The following is a 19856-nucleotide window of genomic DNA, read 5'->3' as shown; positions in this document are numbered from 1 at the left end:
TGACAGCAAATATTTGTGCTTGTCTTCCCATTTTGAACGCAATCTCCTGCTCCTGCTGTCAAGTCTGTTTTTTTGCTTTTTGCCATATTAAAACACCGCTTAAAAGATGACTGATTATATTTGTGTTGGCCTTTGTGATCTTGTTCACATATAGATGCAGAGAAAATTTAATCAGCAGAAAACAAACCCTTGGAGTTAACAAGAAATGTCTGAAACAAGCCCAACAGAAATGAAGTAAGAGAAGGCTTGTATATTTCTCCAGCCTTCATTATCCAGTGTATTCAGTCACCCCAGTCCCTCATCTCCGCCTGTGTATCCCCATTTGACACTTGTTGGTTGATCGAGCCCATTAGATTATCTCTGTTCATTTCCTTTTCTCAAGATTGGGGGACTCGCTTCTGTCACCAGCAGGACGGTTCAGGCTCGGCGGGGGGAAACCGGCTTCGGCTTGACAGGACAGCACTTGATTTTCAGGATCAGGGCGCTTTTCGGCTGACGCAGACACCACCTGGGCTGTTGGCCATGCTGTTTGTGTACACCTGTGTCTTGCAAGAAGAATGAAAAGAGGCGCTGCTTGTTTCCTCGTTACACGGTGGCCAGGAAACACGGGGGCTTGTCGAAGCAAACAGAATGCAGATGCTTGTGGTGTGGGAAAAAAGGGATGTGGAAAAGAAGGAGCAAGCAGATGAAGGGATGGGGGGATAACAAGCTCTTTGCCAACCAGGCAACCATGAGTGCTATTGCTCTGCTGGAGTGAATGCAACAGGCCTGGGTTTTTCAGCCTGACTACTGGAGCATGTGAACACACATCTTCCCCGCCATGGGAGAGGAGACTGTCATGACAAAGCCAATGTCTTTGCCTCTCTTTTTTTTTCTTCTTTTGCCGTCCTTTCCTGCTCCTCATCTGTGTCTCTGTCTCATCCTGTCCTCATTTCTGTCTCGCTTGTGCTCATTGTTGCCTCTTTCTTTCTCTCGCTCTCATTGTATATAACACAAGGTGACATTATTTTCCCTCTTTTTTTTTTTTTTCTTTTTCCGGGTTGATATGCAGTCGAGGTTCGCTGTCAAAAGCTTGCAACATTTGCCACCTTTCAAGAAAATCCTAATTGAAAAACCCTGGTGCTGGAGGTACAACAAATAAAGGTGGAATGAATAAACTGGAAATGAATACAGATGCCACCTGATACGCAACCTAAAGCAGTTTCCCTCCACGACTGTGTGCGTTAACGTACAGAATCAGCGTTGAAAGGAAAATTCCACATGAGAATGACTTGAGAGGCGACTTTTCATCGTGATACTCCACACGAGAACTATCTTTTACGTATCAAACACTCAGCCCGTGTAGACTTGAAAGGCAGAATTAGAAATTTTGTGTAAGTTGGAGGTCCTTCAGATGGTGGCAGCTATAGTTACCTTGGATTTAAATCAGTTACAAAGGATGAAAGGAATCCAGGTTTTAAAACGAAGTACTAGAACATCCACAGAAACTTCCTGAACTCCTGCAGTAAAATTCAAACATCTTTGCTCATCATCTTGTGTGCTCAGTACCGAAATATGTTTTAATCTCCAAGCACATGGATGAAACTTTATTAGAATGAAAAAACAGACACTTTCTGCAGAACACCTCTGTTTTGCTCACTCCATTTGACTCTGCCTCTTTGTTAAATGAATTAGCCTATTTAACCACCTGCAGCTTCAGTTTACAAGCAGACTCCTGCTGTTTCCTGTCATGCCGGATGCCGGATTAAATACATTTTCAAAAGTGCGTCTGGGATAAGGAAATGTTTTACATCAAGACTGAATCTAAAATAGTGGATTGAGCCATATTCAGGCTAGCCAAGATAAAGTTTTTGGAAACTATCGAACATTTTAAAGGTTAGGTTTTCCGTCAAAACTGTTGTTTTTGCACAAAACATTTTGTCAAATCACAATTTTGCTGGAAAGCGTTGCACCAATATGTGCTGTTTTGTGCAAATCCTTGTCTCCCTAAATCCCTAAAACTGTGGAGGAGAGTCCAGATTTAGCCACAATAAACCAGAATTGTCTCGAACTTGCTGCACAGAGCTATTATGAGCCAGTTTTTTTTCTGTTTTCTTAAAGCTGCAGTTACATTTAAAGCTGCATAACTACATTTTTTTCACCATTAATGACAAAATATTGTTGGTTTGGCTAATTCTTGTCTACCGAAATCTCTACAACTGTGCAGGAAAATACAAATTTAACCACATTAAATGGAAATACTATAAAATAAACCATAATTGTCTTTGGAACATGCTGCACAGCGCTTTTATGAGCCAGTTTTTTTTTTTTTTTCCTTTAAAGCTGCATAACCACATTTTTTCACAGTGACAAACTGTTGTTGGTCTGGCTAATCCTAGTCTCTCTAAATCTCTACAACTAAGGAGGAAAGTACAAATTTAGCCACTTTAAATGGAAATACTACAAAATAAATGTGAATTGTCCGTTAAACTGGCCATACAGAGCTATTATAAGCAAGGTCTGCTATTTTTTAAATGCTGTAGTTATGTTTAAAGCTGCATAACCACATTTTTGCACCACTAATGATAAAAATATTGTTATTGTGCAATTCATCTCCGGTTCAACATTCCAACTGTCACACTGCAATGTTATGTTTTTGGCCACCTGATGAATTTCAGTCCAATATTTATTCCCTTTTCATAAGTTTTTTCTGTTCACAGGAGCTGAAATTAGTCCTACAGCTAAAACAGTGGCAAGCTAGGTGGTAATTCTGTGTGTTTGTCATTACCAGGAACCCCTTTCAGATTATGCACAGTCATCTGTTCTGTTGTCAGCATAAAAAAATACAGATTAGTGAAGTTTTGAATACTTCAAAAGAGTTTTAATTTAGTAGGAAATGACACTGGGGGGGGGGGAGAAAAAAATCCCCACCTCCATGCATTGGATATCACAGTATGTTACAGTGGCTGTGTCGACAAAGAGGTTCTCTTCTGACAGCCTTATTTCCCTTTCGTAGGGGTTTTGAGTTTGCAGATCTGAGTGTGAATTGAGAGCACAGCCTGAGCTGCCACGGCTCTCCTGCTCTGTGACACACAGACCACTGAATGCTAGCAAGTGGGTGCATCATTAGGATTCGGATCAGGAGGCTGTCTCCGTCGACACAAACTGAGGTGAATGAACATGTCTGTCTGCAGTGAGACATTTCTCTTTCACAACCTGCTGTGACGCGTCTGGAGGGAAATTGCTGAGAATGACCCCTGTACTTGCCTGTTATCTACACCTCTTCTCAATCTCGAGTATTTACCTTGATTCCCCCCCTTCTTTTTTACGGGTTCTCTGTCTTGATCATCTCCAGGAGGATGGGACTTTATTTCTAGGTGTGCTTTACAGAAGCGATATTGCCCGGCGTTATATGAAAAATGCCACGAGTTCATGATAAACTTTCAGTAACATTGATTATTCACACAGATGCAGAAGATTGTCCTTGAAGAATGACTGTCTCTGCGGCGTTGGCAGCCGGTGTCACCAGCCACCAAGTCATAATTTTGCTTGCGTGCAAAATTGCATCTGCAAGCATGACAACATTTTCCACACACTGTATATCAATGAGGATTAAGACAATTTATATATGGAGGATGCAAGCGGAGGTACTGTGTGCTGCAGAATCTCCTCGTGAGGAAATGTGAGAGAAAAAATGAAACATCTAAAAAGGGAGTAGGGCTGATAAAAACCTGTTACAGTAAATTATTCGAAGTCTAACCCTCTGCAAGACAAGTTCTAAGCTGCAACTCAGCAAGATTGCCATTCCTCCCCTGTAATCTATTTAACCCTCAGGGGAACAGGAGAGGTATGGGCTAAATTAGTGTAATCTGAATGAGGGTTTCTTGAATATGGTGGTTTCAGCCAGTGAGGGAATGCATCCGCCTGCAGCTTCTGCGGCCTGACAGACAATGAGGATATGACCATGAGAATCGATACAGCCAATCCCCCATGATTAGGTCATCCATTAGTTCACTTGATCTTTCGACCCTCTTACATTGCATCTGATGAAAATGTAATCGCTCAATACTTGCTGGATGATTAGTCCAAATCCCTGCTCCTCAAAGAGAAGAAGCAAGAATGTTTTGATGCAGCATATGCAAATGAGCCCAGCTTTTGTATTTTGGTCATGGTGCCGGAGTCAGGGGGACGTCAACTCCCCGGCCTTGTCCCTTGAACATCAAGGCCTCTCCGCTGCCTCTGATCCCCGGCTCTCTGCAGCCTTATGAACTCGAAATGCACTGAAATGCATGTTCGCATACCGTCTGTAATTCAAAAACCCACGCTGGCTGAGCCTCACTGAGTGAAACACTGGCCCTGACATGTCAGAGCACAATAGAAAGAAAAATCAATCAACAGAAAGAATGAAAATAAAACTAAAAAAAGAAAAAAAAAACAATTAGGAGGGCATGTTAACTTGTGTGCAAATGTCTTGCTGAGGCTATGGAGCAGGGAAGGAGTCAGAGATGAATTAGAACAAGCACTAAATGGAATTCAGTTTGATGATAAATCAGAATCCCATTGTCAAGATCATGGTGTGAAAAAGGTCACTTGCTTTGAATCATTGCTCAGTGCTAAAGAACACGAAGACCGACACAGTAGAGTGAATTCTATTTTCATAAATTTGAAAAACAGAATCAAACTAATTAAACCACGAGTGAAAGAGCAATTTCATATTTTACTCTGGGTTTTCTTATCCGTTTCTGCATAGCCGGATCACATGTGGCTATTTCATACTTGTTCCGCTGCTTATCTGCTATTGGCTGCATTTAACCCGCTGTTTGTGCAGTGACACTCTAAAAAGCTAACATATGTTATGACAGCTCCTTAGCTGTGAGCACAGCAACATGTTTTCTTTAAATGTCCACTGGGGAAATCAATACCTTGTTTAGAGCTGAAATTGGCCAGTCAATGGTACAATCATTTGTTTCCAATGACAGTAAACGGCAGTTATGGGAATCATAATGTCAGGTGTCCTTTAGCAGGTCACAGACCGACCAGCAATTAACACTACTAATCAATTCATCTACTTTTTTATTCACTGTTATGAGTATCAACCCCTCTATATCCATGCATTTTGCATTATCAATTAGAGTACTAGTATGTAGCTAGGTGTAGTTGTAACCCTAAGGGTGGACACATCGTAAAGGCCTTCAACTGAAAAACAAATAAATGTTTAATTAGCAGTCCAAAGGTTTACATGGTGGGTTAATGGGTGATTTTAAGTTGGCCTGAGGGATCAAAGGGGCCATGCATGGTTGTCTTTCTCTGTGAGTTGGCCCTGTGATGGACTGGTGACCTGTCCAGGGTGCAACAATGTCAGCTGGGATATGATTGAGCTCCCAGTGACCCTCTAGAGGATAAAGCTGCTAATAGCTAATGCATGGATGTTTAGTTAATTGCTACACCAAGTATTACATGTACACTACCGTTCAAAAGTTTGGAGTCACTTAGAAATGTCCAGATTTTTGAAAGAAAAGCATTTTTTTTCAACGAAGGTATTGGATTCAATCATTGGCAGCCCAGCCATGGTATTTGTTGTCAATACAATTACACAAATTAATGGAATAAAAACCAAAACTAAAGGCGACTTTCCATTAGTGTGAACATTTACCTGTGCGGCCTCTTAATCGGCTCTTTTTGTTTCCCTTGCAGTCAAGGATCTGGCAGCTTTGCCTGCAACATTAACCCCGTGTGCACCAAAATAACAACACATGGTTTTACTGGGCATAACTCCAGTTCTATGTAGGAAATACAACAATGGAGGTTTGTCATGTTAGTCAATATGTTGAATTTTTGATACGTGGTGATGTTAGGGTGTAGAAGTATTTTTTTCTCTCTCTTGAAAACAGCCCTGAAATAAGATCTACGGTTGCAGTTCTTGTGGTTGGAACAAACGCAAAGCTTCAGGCCGCCCTAAAACTACCTGCAAGTTTGCTCAATAGAAAACAGCTTATTCTTCTCCTCCCTGAGTGGGAATCATCATGCAGAAGTAGATAAACGTATCTTTAGCATCTAGCTAGATATAGGAGGAGTGCCAGCATAATCAGAGTTGCTTTTTTCTTAAGTCTTAGCTAATTTCAAATGCAGAGCTTCAAACGGAGGCGACGAAACACGCGAGCTGTTTTATGTGCAACTTGGTTATCTGCTGCCAGCTGCACTGTAGCTGTATTTTCAAGTCAGAAAGTCTGTAATTCATCTGTGATAACTTCACTCTCAAAGATGAGGAAAGATGGAAGAAAGACAGGGCGGAGGAGGAGTGTTGTATTAGAACTGCTTAGCAGACATGATGTTTCACAAAGTGTCAGAAATGTAAAGCCTCTATAAGTACTAATGTCATTTAGTTTAGACCATTTTAATCAGACAGTGGATATGTACGTGATGTGTTACTGGAGTCATCTCGTTAATTCATTTTGTGAAATATCTTTGACAGCAGATTAAACCATTTTTGTATATATCGGACAGTTTAAACAAGTGTGGGCTATAAAATAGTTTGCAGTGGTAAAGTTTAGAGTAATGAACTAATTCGACCTGGCGCAGATTCATTTGCAGTTAATAATAGTCACTGTTTGGTTACATGGGGGTTTGCAGTCATCAATCTGAGTTTAAGCCTGATTTTGCTTTTAGTATCACCAATTAGACACTTGTACTGTGGCTAAGACTTGAAAGCTGCCATACAAGTCCATATAACATCAGCTAATATAGTGTAGGATGCACTTGGCTGAATCTCTAAATCCAGCAGGCCGGAACCACAGCAGCAGCAGCACAAGTCAGCTGATTCACAAAGAAAACAAGTCCACTAGATCTCACAGTACAAATCAATCTGGGAGTTATTGTGAGATGAGTCATTTCTTCCTGCTGCATGCCTTCACTGGATCTTTAGATTCCCCTACATGCTAAATCCCACTTAAGCCCCTCAATATATCATTCATATAGTTAGCTAAAAGTATGTATTTACATTATTAATATTAGCAGTATTGAATAAACTGGTCGAACAGTCGGCTACCGGATGTCATTTGACTATAGCATATGGAAACAGCATATTTCAATAACTTTTATTGCTAAAAACAGTGGCTGGGCTGCTGAAAATATCAGTTAGAAGTAAATGTTTGAAATTTGAAATTAAAAGTAATTGAAATAATTAATGGCTAAATTGTCGATTAGCCATATGTATCCTGAAGGATAAACTGCTAAAATAGCTAGCTAGCTGACAAGAGTGAATGAACAGTTGAAACTGAAAGCAGTCTGCTGGATAACTAGTCAATAATAGCTCGCTAAATAGAATAAATACTGTGAATGGTTTAAACAGCATAGCTAAAAAGTAAAAACATTCGATGAGAATCTGCACATTTCAAACAGATCAATGTAAATACTTGAAATCATGAAATAAAAGTAATAAACAGGTCAAACAATTAGCTACCTCATGTCATTTAAGTATAGCAAATGGAAATAGCATATTTTACTAACTTTCATTGCTAAAAGCAGTGGCTATGCAGCTGAAAATATCAGCCAGAAGTAAATTTGAGCATTTAGCTCAATAGCTTGATAAAAAATAACTTCTAAATACCTAAATGTAGTGGCCACCTCCTAAATTGTCAGAGGTAAATGTGAGGAATAAAATTATCTAAAAGTAACAGGTAGATGGTTTGTTAGCCAAACGTATTCTAATGAATATCCTGCTAAAATAGCTATCTTAATAACTGAAAGAAGTGAATAAAAACTTGAAACTGAAAGCAGTCTGGTTGATAAATAATGAAATCAGTTGGCTAAAAAAAAGTTGCATAAACAGTTGAAACAGGAATGCTAAAAGTAAAATTAGTTGACAAACAGCCAAACATTCGAACAGATACATCTACATAACTTGAATCATTAACTAAAAGTTGTGGATAAACTGTTTCAGTAGTGAACTAAAGCTAATGATAACATGTTGAAATTACTAAACGTCGACTCATAGATATGTGGTCAAAACAGTTTACTGGATACACATATAAGTGGCTAAAATAAATAGGCAAATTGTTTGCTAGGCCTAAACAGTTAGTCATTACCTATATGTGCTGGAAACATGGTAAAAATGGGTAGATGTTTAAAACAGACCGCTAAAAGTAATAGATAAATGTATGAAATAGTTGTAGAAATGATTAGCAGCAGTCTATGTAGTGGCTGAGCTAATGTAAACTGGACCAAACAACTTAAACATCGATAGTTCAGCTGTGTGAAAATAATATGAGTTTGTATATCTAATAGTGATAATAACATCCTGTTTAAAATCTATTCAAATGAACACGTGAAACATGACAGGTAGTCTTGCATTGTCAGACCTATCTCCACAACACTGTAGAATGGTCTGACTGCACCTCGTATCATTCTGCTACAGAAGGAGAAAAAAAAGTGCTCTGGCTTCTTTATAATGCTTTAAACCAAACATTAATTAACCCCCTGAAAACAGTGTCATAGGGAAATGTTTTGGTGGAATATTTACATGCTAGTCGGTGAGTACTGTCATTTAAATGGAAAGTTCACCCAAAGTATCAAGCAGCCTTTTTGCGTGATCCTAATCTGCCATTTTCAGCATGCAGTTTACTGGTCAGAAGTCGCTATTGTTGGCTTAGAAAAAGGTTGCAAAAGCTGTGTAAAATTCACAGCAAATATGGCAGCCTTATACCCAAAGTCTACACCCAGTGAGTCAGACTACAATAATAGTTGATGCTGGTAATCTTTAATTCCATGTTTGAGCAACAACTACTCAAATAAATCCTAAATGCATGCACAGAGATGCATTATACTACACAGTTCAACAACAACAACAACAACAAAAAACCCGACTCGTCCTTGGAGTTGATATTTTATTAATGTACCGAGTGCAGCTACAGTAGCCCCTCCACTGTTTTTCTTGTTAGTCGGCGAACAAAAAGACACATCAAGCGGCGTGTCACGGGGGAGCAGATAACTGTATCGGCCAGGTGAGGGGAGGTCAGAGCATCCTGATGGGGGTGGAGGCGGACGGGGAAGGGCGGGGGGGAGATGTAATGGAGGCATGGCGGTTAAATGCCGGGGCCGGCCGCGGGATCCGGAGGGAGCGGGATGCGGGCCACATCACCTCGGGCATCTCCTGACCGCGCGTGATTGATGGGGAAGAGCTGACGAGCCAAGCTCCCAATGTCACTCTCCAATTAAATAACTCTCACCGCTGAACCGCTGCCTCCCCCTCCTCCACCTCCTGCGATAAACCTCCCCCTTTCTCCTCCCTTTCACCTCTCCCTCTATTATTGCGCTCTTTCTCCGCACTCCGTCTCCATACAACCTTTTAAGTTGAGTTCCTTTTCTTAAATTCCCCTTCTTTCTCCACGGCAGCCACTTATATCTCACCTCCTGTGTACTTTTTTTTGCTAACTGCTCTTCCAGGTATGACAGACAGAGGCTGCTCTTTCTATTAGTTTGGGTCAGTGCTCCCTTTTCTAAATGACAGAGCAGAGAGGGGAGACAAAAAGGAGCTGCACTATTGTAATGCGTTCTGTCTCCAAAAATGCAAATAGCATCGAGGAAAAAAAAAAAAAGCACAAAGGGGGTAATCCGCTCATGACTAATGCCCAGGATTGTGTTTAAGATGAAATGTAATGTGAAAACAGGTGTATATACTTGGAGAAAGAAACCACCTGCTTCCAGAATGTAGAGGCTGCTGTATTATATCGCATGTTTACAGCCACTAATTAGGGATGTAACTAAGAGTAGTTGGTCTCAGAGGTCTGTGAGCTTAGAGGTGCTGTAGTTTATAGAGAGGCCAGCCTTATGCTGCCTTCTTCTGTCACCACAGGAGCTCAGTTTGCAGCTAATTGGACGACAAACAAAAGTCTGGGAGCACAAATTTGTAACTTCACAAAAAAAAAGTGAGCATTAAAACAACATATTTTTCAAAAGTGCTGCAAAAACAAAATGACCTAAAATGCATTTTTTTTCTCTCTTAAAGAGTGAAAGAGAAATGCTCTTTTAGTCCAACGTGCAGGATTTAATTAATTCTCAAGGTGAAGTGGGGGTAATGCTCAATTCCTCTCATTTGGTGGAAGGTGTGGAGAATTTTTGTATTGATTTCCTTTTCACCACCAAGGCAATCATTTAACAGTACACATGCCATCTGCTGCCAAAAAACTTGGCAGGTTTGAAATTTCGGCTCTTCATCCCCTCTGCCAAAAACGCTGCGTGTGTTTCCTGGCTCCCTTCTCGCCAACTTATTTTAGTCAACTTCTTTCGATAGGCTCCCTTCGCTCCAGTCAGCGAGGATTTGGCTCAGATGTGATCCGTTTTTTTTGCCATCTCGTCCGGGTGTTCCGTCTCTCCTCGGTGCTTCTGCTGCGCGTTCCCATGATGCCGATGTAAAAAGAGATATAGATACATACCCCAAACCCTGCAGCTGGGGTTCCCTGCACAGAGGCAGCACTGCGCAGGATAGAAGGGAGAGAGAGAGAGAGGGAGGGAGAGAGAAAGGAAGTAGGAGAGGGAATCAGACTTGCCACATCCCTACCAAGGGTGAGCATTTTTACGCGCGATCCAGTAGCCGATCTCCAGCCGCCCCGCTCTTTCCCCTTCAGGACTAATTTCATCATGAAAACTTTCCTTATTCTGACATAATCTGCTTTTCCTTCCGTGTGGGAAAAAAGCCCCAGAAAAAGCTCAACTTTTCCCACCAGACACCATCTGTGGTGGCGGTGAAGTTATTCCATCTTCTCTGGGTGAGTAATACTAATAGATTTTAAAGAGCGCAGTTGCAATCGTGTTTTTCTCCCCATCCCTGCGCTGCGTCTCTGTTAATCCATGCTCTACTTAGGTATGCTGTGCATTTATTTTTCATTTTAAAAAATTTTCTGTGTGTCCCGTCGCTTATTCTGTAATTAGTATTCCACGGACACAGGTTTCCTGCGGCGGTCGCTCACAGAGATGTTTACTGTCGGCGATTTTTTTTTTTTTTTTGCCGTGCAGCTCCGATCCCCATCATGCCCTCATCTGCCTTCCTTTATTCCTCCAAAACACCCCGAAGTTGTGAAGATGTCTAATCGATCAGCGCTAATGATGCGAGCAGTTTTTTCAGATTTATTTATTGGGAAAACGTCTCCCATCGATCCGGGAACAGGTGCGCCCTGCGAACTTTTTCCCTACATTGTGCAGGTGTTGACAGCTAATGCGCAATGATTGATACTTAACAGAGAGGGTCAAAGCGACCGGGTCACATGAGTGCACAATTGCTGACCAGAAGGAGGGAACCTGCTGATTTACACTGCAGACTCCATGTCAAAGAGTCACTCAGTACAGAACTGCAGAACCTCTTTTTTTCTTTCTTTTCAATCATGTGAAATGAGAATGAAAAAAAAACGCCTGCAGCATGAAACCGAACCTATTTTCAATCAAATTAGGAATTAAGACTTTGCTCAAATTAAAAGATCTGCTCCATTTGAGGCTGAGATGTTTCGAGGAAAATTCGTGAAACTAATAGCTGCAGTGGGAATAAGTGGAACCATCCCAGAAATTGGCTGAATGTTCTACTTGTTTAAGGACAAGAAAAAGAAAAATGACATTATGGATCAACGTACAATAAAGAAACTCATTCAGATGGGCATTATTTGTTCATTTCTTGCAAGGGCAGGTTTATTTTTAACCAAATGCATGATATTATGTCTGACTTTGCTTGTGCTGCATGTGTTTCTGTCCTGTGAGCCATGTAGTCACCATTGTGCATGTACAGAAGCAGCACACGGCAGCGGTCGTCTGAAAATATCTTCTCATATTATCACGCAGCTGCAAGGAAACAAAGATTTATGATTGTGTGCTTTTACGTGCAGAACTGGAGGTCTCACCTGAGCAACTTTTTAAAAGCATAATCCCAGAAATACTTGCAGAGATAGCATTTACTTTTATCAACTACAGCGACTTTTCAAATCAGCTTTTCTTAACATGAATCCACTTGCTTACAGTGCTTCATTCTGCAAGTGATTTGGATTCTAAAATGAACTTGAGACGTCCATGCACATGTAAAGATCTTATTCCAGAGTGTCAGTCGACTTCAGATCAACTGGCGAAGGCTGCAAGGTGGATTCAGTGAAAGCGAGATGAGATATTAGAAGTCAGCGAGCGGGAAGACCACCCTTTAAGCAGAGGGCTCAGGTTCAAGCTCCTGCATCAGCAAGGCTCTACTTCATGTGTGCACTGCAAATGTCCTTGAAGATAACACCAAGACCCACCAGGTCCACGGGTTTTGTCGCTCTACAGATGACCCCGTGCTCCAATTTCCTTGAAAAGACACGAACAGAGTGAAGATCTTGGAAAAATCAATGAAATGTCATGTTATTACTATTTATATGGAAGTTGCTCAATTTCTGCCGTTTTCTTATTGCAACCAGAGCTTCGAATGTAAGAAAGATGCACAGAAAAGCCTGTATCGACATGTTGGCAACTTCTAGAAAAATGAAGAAAAACATACTTCTGGGTTAGAATAATCTGTCTTCATGAAGTGTCCCACACCGTGATTAACTTAAGTTCGCAGTACTTTGTGTAGTGTGTCTTTTTTTGGCTCAGGAGTGAAGACACTGCACATTCACAATGATGGAGGAGAATATGGATCAGAGGAAGCGTGTGATTGGTTACTGAGCGCTGTGGCACTGGTAATCCTGTTGTGAGACTGGCAAATGGGATTAGAACACTGTGTGTAAGAGAAACAGAGCCGGGGGATGACTGGGAGGCTTTACATTCGCGGCTTTATCTCACATTTTCACTTAATTTAGGCGTCATCGCTTTGACACTGGCCAGCGATGAGCCTGTCTGCTGCTCCAAAGGCCAGTACAGTGTGGACTTTTTGAGAGACTGCTACTGCTGAGCTGACTCAGTCAAATGGTGATGTTTTGTGATTATTTTTGAATATTTTCAACTGATCAGAAGAAGAAAAAGTGTTTGCTTTTTTTCTATCTGCAGGGTTGAGATCTAACTGAAGCATTTGGCACCAAAACATTCTAAAAAAGAAAAGACTCTCTGGCAAGATGACCCATTCAACAAAAAGCAAACACTCACTCTAAATGAAGAGTTTGACATCTGGAAGTTGAAGTTAAACACTTGTTTCTTTAAATAAATGTGCCCATTCTTGAGGATTTACATTTTTTCCCATCATTTTCTCCACTTGCAGTCATTATACTCGGTCACATTAGGCCTGTTTAACTCCCTTCTGCTCCATTGGTTCCTACAGCAAATGAGATAGTCTGTCACAGCAAATATGACACTTTTGCTTGGGTTGTTGGCAAAGTTTTCTTCACCGTGTTGTCACTTCATTGGGTTTTTTTGTCTTCCATACCACCGCTGCGCTACGTTACGCTCAGCTTACTGTCAATCACCTGACTCCAGCGAGAAGCAGAAATGGAAGCCTTCATTAGAAAGTAGTCTCACAAAGCGCTCTTGTCACATCCACGTCTTTGTTTGCCAGTGGGGCTGTAAATTTCAATCTGCCTTTTGATGCCTTTAATTTTTAAAATGATAAACAACTTAACTGTATTGGGGAAAAAAAAGCATTGATTTCTCCCCGCTGCATGAATTGCCTAATAATTTAAAATCAACTAGACAGTAAATCAGCAGAAACTCATTAAATAAAAAGCCAATATCTGCTTTATTGAACCCACTGTTGCACCCACAACTACATTAGCGTTATCACCCGTCTGCATCTCTCTCCATCTCTTCTAGTGTTCAGGGTTTAGTGAAATGAGAAGCATTAACTTTGGCCGATTGGCTCAAACTGACCCTGTGCCGATCTTCTCTCCCACAATACCACCGCTGCAACCTGCCTTCACAACTCGTGCTGCCCTGCAGCCAGATCTGCTCTACTTTCCACCTCTACCATTAAATTGTCATGTAGAGGCAGTGACTTTGAATCTCTGTGTTAATGTGTGTTTGTGCATTGCAGCCTGAGTGTCTTTTTTTTTGTTGCTGCAAGTTTATAATAAAAGCACAGTCAGATCAGGCTGTTGTCGTAGCTTTAAGGCTGTTTTGGATAAAGTTGTGCCCTGTAGTGGTTTGTGTGTTCACCTTCACTGAAAATTTCTGCATCCTTTCAGAAACGACATAAAGCAAGCAGGTTAAAAATAAATTACCTCGCTCTCAGGATGCCTCTCACAAACATCTAGGTGTCTGCCGAGGTGACAGTCATCCTGTTGTGATTTGTTTCTGTATTAATTATTAGCGCTGGCTAATGACTTTGCTGCGGCAAAGTACAACAAATCACTTCCACAGGATGTGTGCTGTGCTGTTTTTATTTTGCTAGGGGGAGCAGAGAGGAAGTAAAATGAGAAGTGGAGAATCTGTGTGGGAAGAAAGAGGTCACTGTATGCCAAAGCAATTACCTTCCTCATCCAGGGCCCTGCCAATACTCAGCGTAGAGGAGAGAGAAAGAGAGGTCAGCGAGGAAATAAATACATGTGTGGTCAAACACTCAGTTTTCTCAACGTCTGCTTTTCACAACACCTCCTGAAGTTTAAAACGGTACTTCTGACTCAGCCTGATATGATGCATAAATTTGCCAGTGAGCCGTGTTCCCTTCACAAATGTTTATTGAAGGAATTCACCAAAGTCATTGTGAGGTGTCAGATTGGACTGATAATAGCAGCAATATTTTGAAGTTTATGTAATTGCTCGACTACTCGGGACTGTCAGGATGTGTTGTGACATGAAGAACATTATCTGTCAGGAGCTGATGCTTTTCTTCTCTTTGACAAGTCTTCATGTCCCTGGCATCTTGGGGGATCTGTCACAGCGTGACGACGGCAGGCGGACAGATCCCCCTTGCATGTGTTGGGGCCGGGGCAACAGACTGCACGGTGGTAGAGGTCAGGAGTGCCCGGGCCGTCATGATGCTGACAGCTCAGATTTATTTTTAATCCCGGCGACGAGAGCTCGCCACACAGATCATGTGGCTTGTTAGCGTTGAACCTCCTCCACCATTATGCCATGATCTTATACAAAGAAAATGCGACAATATAATGACCTTGGCGAGGTAAAGTCCAGATAATTGAGAGCCAGCTGAACGCTGTTTGATTGTTATTCCACGCAGCCACTGTTGTTTCATTCACTGTGAAATCTCTGTGCTTCCATGCATTGGAAAGCCAGGTCATTTTTTCCCCTCCCTCCCATCTTACTCTTATTAACATTTGACCTCACCCCTCAGTTTTTCTCTGGCATGCATGTAGGTGGGAGTGTGTATGTGAAGGGCGTTATGTTGATTGTATTCACTGTCTTTTCATTTTTGACCAATTTCTCTGTGATTGGTGAAAAATGTCATTATCATTGCATCAGCAGGCACATTACTTGCTGTCTAAAGTGACTGCGGTCACAGAGGCAATTTTGCTGACGGTCCTTTCTCTCTTCTCTCCTCTATGTCTTTGTCTCTCTCTTTTTTCCTCTCTCTCTCTCTCTCTCTTGCTCTCTTCTGATAGGTGCCGATTATAAAGGCCCTGTGCTGAAGCCTCCCCGGTCACCGGTGACCCTGTTAGCCAGCTTTAATGTCAACTCTCTGGCTCCAAAGTGGAGGGAATTACCCCACTTTTAGTCTGCAATCAGTGAAAAAAGAAGAGCAACACAGCAAAATGCAGAGCTTGACTCTGTTTCAACCCATGCTCTCCTTTCAGGCTCCGACTGCTCTTGTTTTCTGGTGAAACACAGGGTCAGGACTGTGCGGATAAAACCCCGAGGGTTTTGACATTTCAGGTCTCCTGTCTTTTTGAGTTTAAATTTTTAAATTTTTAATTTTTTTTTTGCTCCTCTTCTGGCCTCGTCGCTTTTTGGAGAGGGGCCCAAATGATGGGGTGGTGCTGCTCAGGCATATGCAGAACCCTGGCTTTCCTGGCGCTCCTGTTTCCCCTGTGGCAGAGGGGCTGCTGGGGGCTGAAGCCCAGCTCTGGGGATCTGGAGAAGTCCCCTCACTCTGATCCAGACCCCTGGGAGGTCCTGCACAGGCACAAACGCAGCTGGGTATGGAACCAGTTCTTCGTATTGGAGGAGTACACAGGGAACGAACCACTCTATGTTGGCAAGGTAAGCCATGTGTTGTTATGAAGCAAATGAAACAACAATATCAAATCTATCTCTGGCTTCAAACGAAACATGAAAAACACACATCTGCACAAACCCACTTTTTGTCGTGCATCTGTACAGCAATACACATATCAATAACCTCTTACCATAATGACCTGCAGAATCTGGGACACGGCGGCGCTTCACACAGTTGTACATATTCCCATTGTCCTACATAAAACGTTAAACAAATGGAAAGACAAAACGCAGCCATTCTGCATTTTAATCTAGCCAGATTGAAGTATGGTGCGCGCAGAAATGCCCACTTGTAGTTTAGAGATCGTCGCACGATGTGACAAGGTAATTTGCATTGTAATCAGCTCCCAGAAAAGGTATGTATTACTCAAATGTGTCTTTGTACAGTAGGTGTTCTGCCAAGGTACAAGCAGATAGATCAAAGTAATGCCTGTTTTGGCAGGTAAATAAGTATGAAACCCTCCCGATGACATTTAAAGCAAGGCACAAATGGCATAGTTAACGTGAGGGTACGCTGACAAAGTGACTAATCATGCTTTTATGAGATATGGCAACGCTGCTGTTTCTGTTCTATTATGGATCACATTTCCTCAGGTAAATAGCACCGGTGAAAGAATCATATAGATACCTCATTTAAACTGGATAATATGTGTGTAAAAATACTCCATTACAGGTAAAAGTTATATTTAAGAGTGAAATGCATCTACAGAATGTACATTTCTAAGCATTTAATTGTTTATAAGGCACTAAACTGTAGTTGTTAACAGATTTAGAAACATCAGGCCTCTTTAAGTGGTATATAAATAGTTAATAAATGCTTTATAACATGCTTTAAGGCTTGATTCAAGTAATAAAACTGCCATAGTACACTATGTAGGGCTTCTTTACACCAGTAATGGATGCTTCATGAGAGAAATCACAGTTATTCACATTAGTAGACACTTCAAATGTGTGTAAGGATTAAAGGCAGGCTTTATTGTCATTATGAGCTATGTTTTTAAATGCTTTTAAAGTTGTTTACTACACTATAGAATGTTGTATTATGTAGTAGCACTGACTATTTATAATTTATACTTCATTTATAAGGTCAAGGTCTCTTTTTTTTGTGGTACAGTTCACATTTTTGCAGTATTTCCCTATAATTAAAGGTGGAATTTGTAGTTCTGGGGCAACATTGTTGATATTTAGCTAGTTAACATATTGAAATTTGCCAGATTTATTGTCCCCTCTTGCTCCTTTTCTCTCTTTTTTCCTCCCTGTCCATTCCCCCCCTGTCCTGTGGAATAATGTTTGGATCGGTCCGAGCCTCTTTGTTTGCCATTTACAGAGCCAGGACTGAGCACATAAACAGAAAAGACACCTAGCGGATTGAGAAATATTCACTGAATTTGAAAAAATGTGTGTTAAATGTAGGGGAGCAGAAACACAAGCCAGCATATAATTGAAACAGTCAAGTGATATACGAGTGGAAATACCTCAAAATGCACTAGAATGGAAGTAACTAGTAGCTACAGCTGCCCAATAAATACTATAAAACCTACAGTATTTCTGCTGAAATGTGGAGCAGCAGAAATATAAAGCAACATTCCAGTAAAATACAATTACAAGTATCTCCGAACTGCAGTGTAATCTAAATGTAGTTATGATCTGCACCTATTTTTTTTTTTGTTTGAATCAAACACTTGGTTTGCAGTTTCAACCACAGTGTGCGCCAGCTTTCAGCACCACAGTATAAACGGACAGCTCCTGCTGGAAAAGGGGCTCTCGCCTGTGCGGTGCGAGCCAGATGGGTCTCGGATTGGTCTCTAGATCCCTGTTATCTTGGAGAATTTTCTGGTCTTATTATTAAATTAGTTTTCATCTTTCCGCTCATCTGCGGGATAATCATTCTCATCTGCATGTATTTGCTGGGTCTGCTCTCACAAGCCCATTTCCTTGCTGTCTCTGAACTGGATTAGCGTCTCCAGCTGGAATTAGGATACATTTGACTGTCCTATTGTTCTCCTCTCTTGTTTTTGCCAGAGGGATGTGGGAGGAAGGCATCTAAATCAAAATAAGCATATTTGTGACACTGCCAGAGTTCAGCTAAAGGTCGTTTCTTGTCCAAGTGTCCACCGTAATCTAAAAGACTGCCTTGTCTGATCTGTGCGTCCCCAGATATCCGTTATGTCTGACTACTGTGGAGAGTATTTTGCTCATGAACATCTGTACTGTGTTCTGTGATTCAGTTGTTTTGTCCTTGCCCTGTGTTGCCCATTTGAAAGTGGAAAAAAAAGAGGCCAGAACCAGTTAGGAATTTCGAGTGCTTCTTTTCTTTTACACATGCTTGTGTCTGATTGCTTTTCTTGTTAGTAAATCCCAAAGGACATGAACAGGCTGATTACTTATTCATAGATGTGTAGAGATCTGCTTATCCACATGGAATATACACAAACTCATTTGCGAGGCCCTTTTTCTAAGAGGTTGCCTTCTTATTTTTTCCATAAATGCATTGATTGATCTTTTAGCTTTTTTCTTTCCTGTAGCTTTGTAGTGGTCGTTCTACCAGGCTCGGGTGACGACAACATGGCAGCAGACGTGTAAAAAGTCAGCCCGGCTACATCTTTACATCTGACCTCGTGGCCCGGCTCAATCTAACCCCTTTCAGAATTGTAAAAGATCAGATTCATTTAGTCCCCGCGGGCAGAGCAGGCTGCCCGGGAGCTGGGGAAGCTGTCATATTATTTGTTCCCTTAGATCATAGTTGTCACATAGTGTGTGTTTGTTTGCTATCACAAGGGCACACTGCCGCTGTAAAAAGTCGGGGCGGGACACCCTGACCTCGTGACTCAGTGTGAGCGACATGGAAGGTCCTGCCGTGTCAAAAAAATGACCTTCCTGGAAATGAATTCTTCTTTGAAAAAAATAAAAATAAAAACCTGATGCAGCCGAAGCTAGGTCTCCATACTCAGCTGTAACATTTTCAGCAGGTTATAGGCAAAAAATACCAGAGTGACATGACCAGTAATTGCTTTTGTCAGATGTATCCGGGTATCCAATATGACAAACAATGGGGCCTGTGTGTCCAAACAATGGCACAGCGGCTGTGCAATTTGGTCATTTGTTTGGCTGGAAGCAAAGGGAAATATGATACAGTCGGTAGGAAATGGGAAGTCATCACTTTGGTCTGGCTGCTCCCTTTGCATCTGCAGTCTGCTTGCCTTTAATGCATTCTGTCAGATTCTGAATTTCACAACCAAATGTCTCATTATGCCTTGGCACTCAGCCCCGGGTAAGTGTACTGGCCTGGAATCAGCTGCAGTCACATCAAGCCGGTGGAAACATACATTAAAGAAACCTCAAACTACACAGGCCTCCACCACAAATTGGTGACGCACATATTTAAACAAGCCAAAACGCCGGAGCAAGTCATCCTCTTAGCAGACACTTACTGGTAGACATGATGTGATTAACGTTTACTGTGGGGTATTCATGTGAGTGAAATATTTGCAAGTGTTGAAACGTACCAGTCGGCGGCAGCTGCTGAATACGCGATGTTGGGAAGTGCTGCAATTTTGTTAGATCTTTGTTTTGTTAACTCTCCTTGCTTTACACTTTGGTAAAAAGCTAAGTGCTTATTTTTTCACCTCATGTCTGTTCAAGTGACTGGAGAGAATTTGCAGCCTTTGAGTCAGAGCGCAAACACAGAGACACAGCCCTTATGCTGAATCTCACTTTATTTATAGAGATGTCTTCAAAATTGGCAGTCTGACTAACCATCCGAGTTATGG

At 41.5% G+C, this 19856-nt stretch overlaps 1 protein-coding gene across 2 annotated transcripts in view; it reads left to right on the top strand.

Annotated features, from left to right (window-relative positions):
* The window catches only part of LOC111587678 (cadherin-7), a 177015-nt gene that overhangs the window by 40242 nt on the left and 116917 nt on the right, over window positions 1-19856 (top strand). Inside the window, exons 1-2 of one of the 2 annotated variants that reach the window (XM_023297738.3) lie at window positions 10480-10742; window positions 15474-16071. In XM_023297738.3, coding sequence (XP_023153506.2) covers window positions 15835-16071 — 237 coding nt within the window. In that variant the 5' untranslated portion in view covers window positions 10480-10742; window positions 15474-15834. Of the gene's footprint in view, window positions 1-10479; window positions 10743-15473; window positions 16072-19856 lie in introns of those variants that run through there. The other variant, XM_035942691.2, reaches the window with a different exon arrangement.

The sequence above is a fragment of the Amphiprion ocellaris genome, chromosome 22 (genome assembly GCF_022539595.1).
Source record: "Amphiprion ocellaris isolate individual 3 ecotype Okinawa chromosome 22, ASM2253959v1, whole genome shotgun sequence".
Classification (NCBI taxonomy): Eukaryota; Metazoa; Chordata; class Actinopteri; family Pomacentridae; genus Amphiprion; species Amphiprion ocellaris.
The sequence above is the reverse complement of the archived record's forward strand: the minus strand, read 5'-3'. Positions and strand labels throughout refer to the sequence as shown.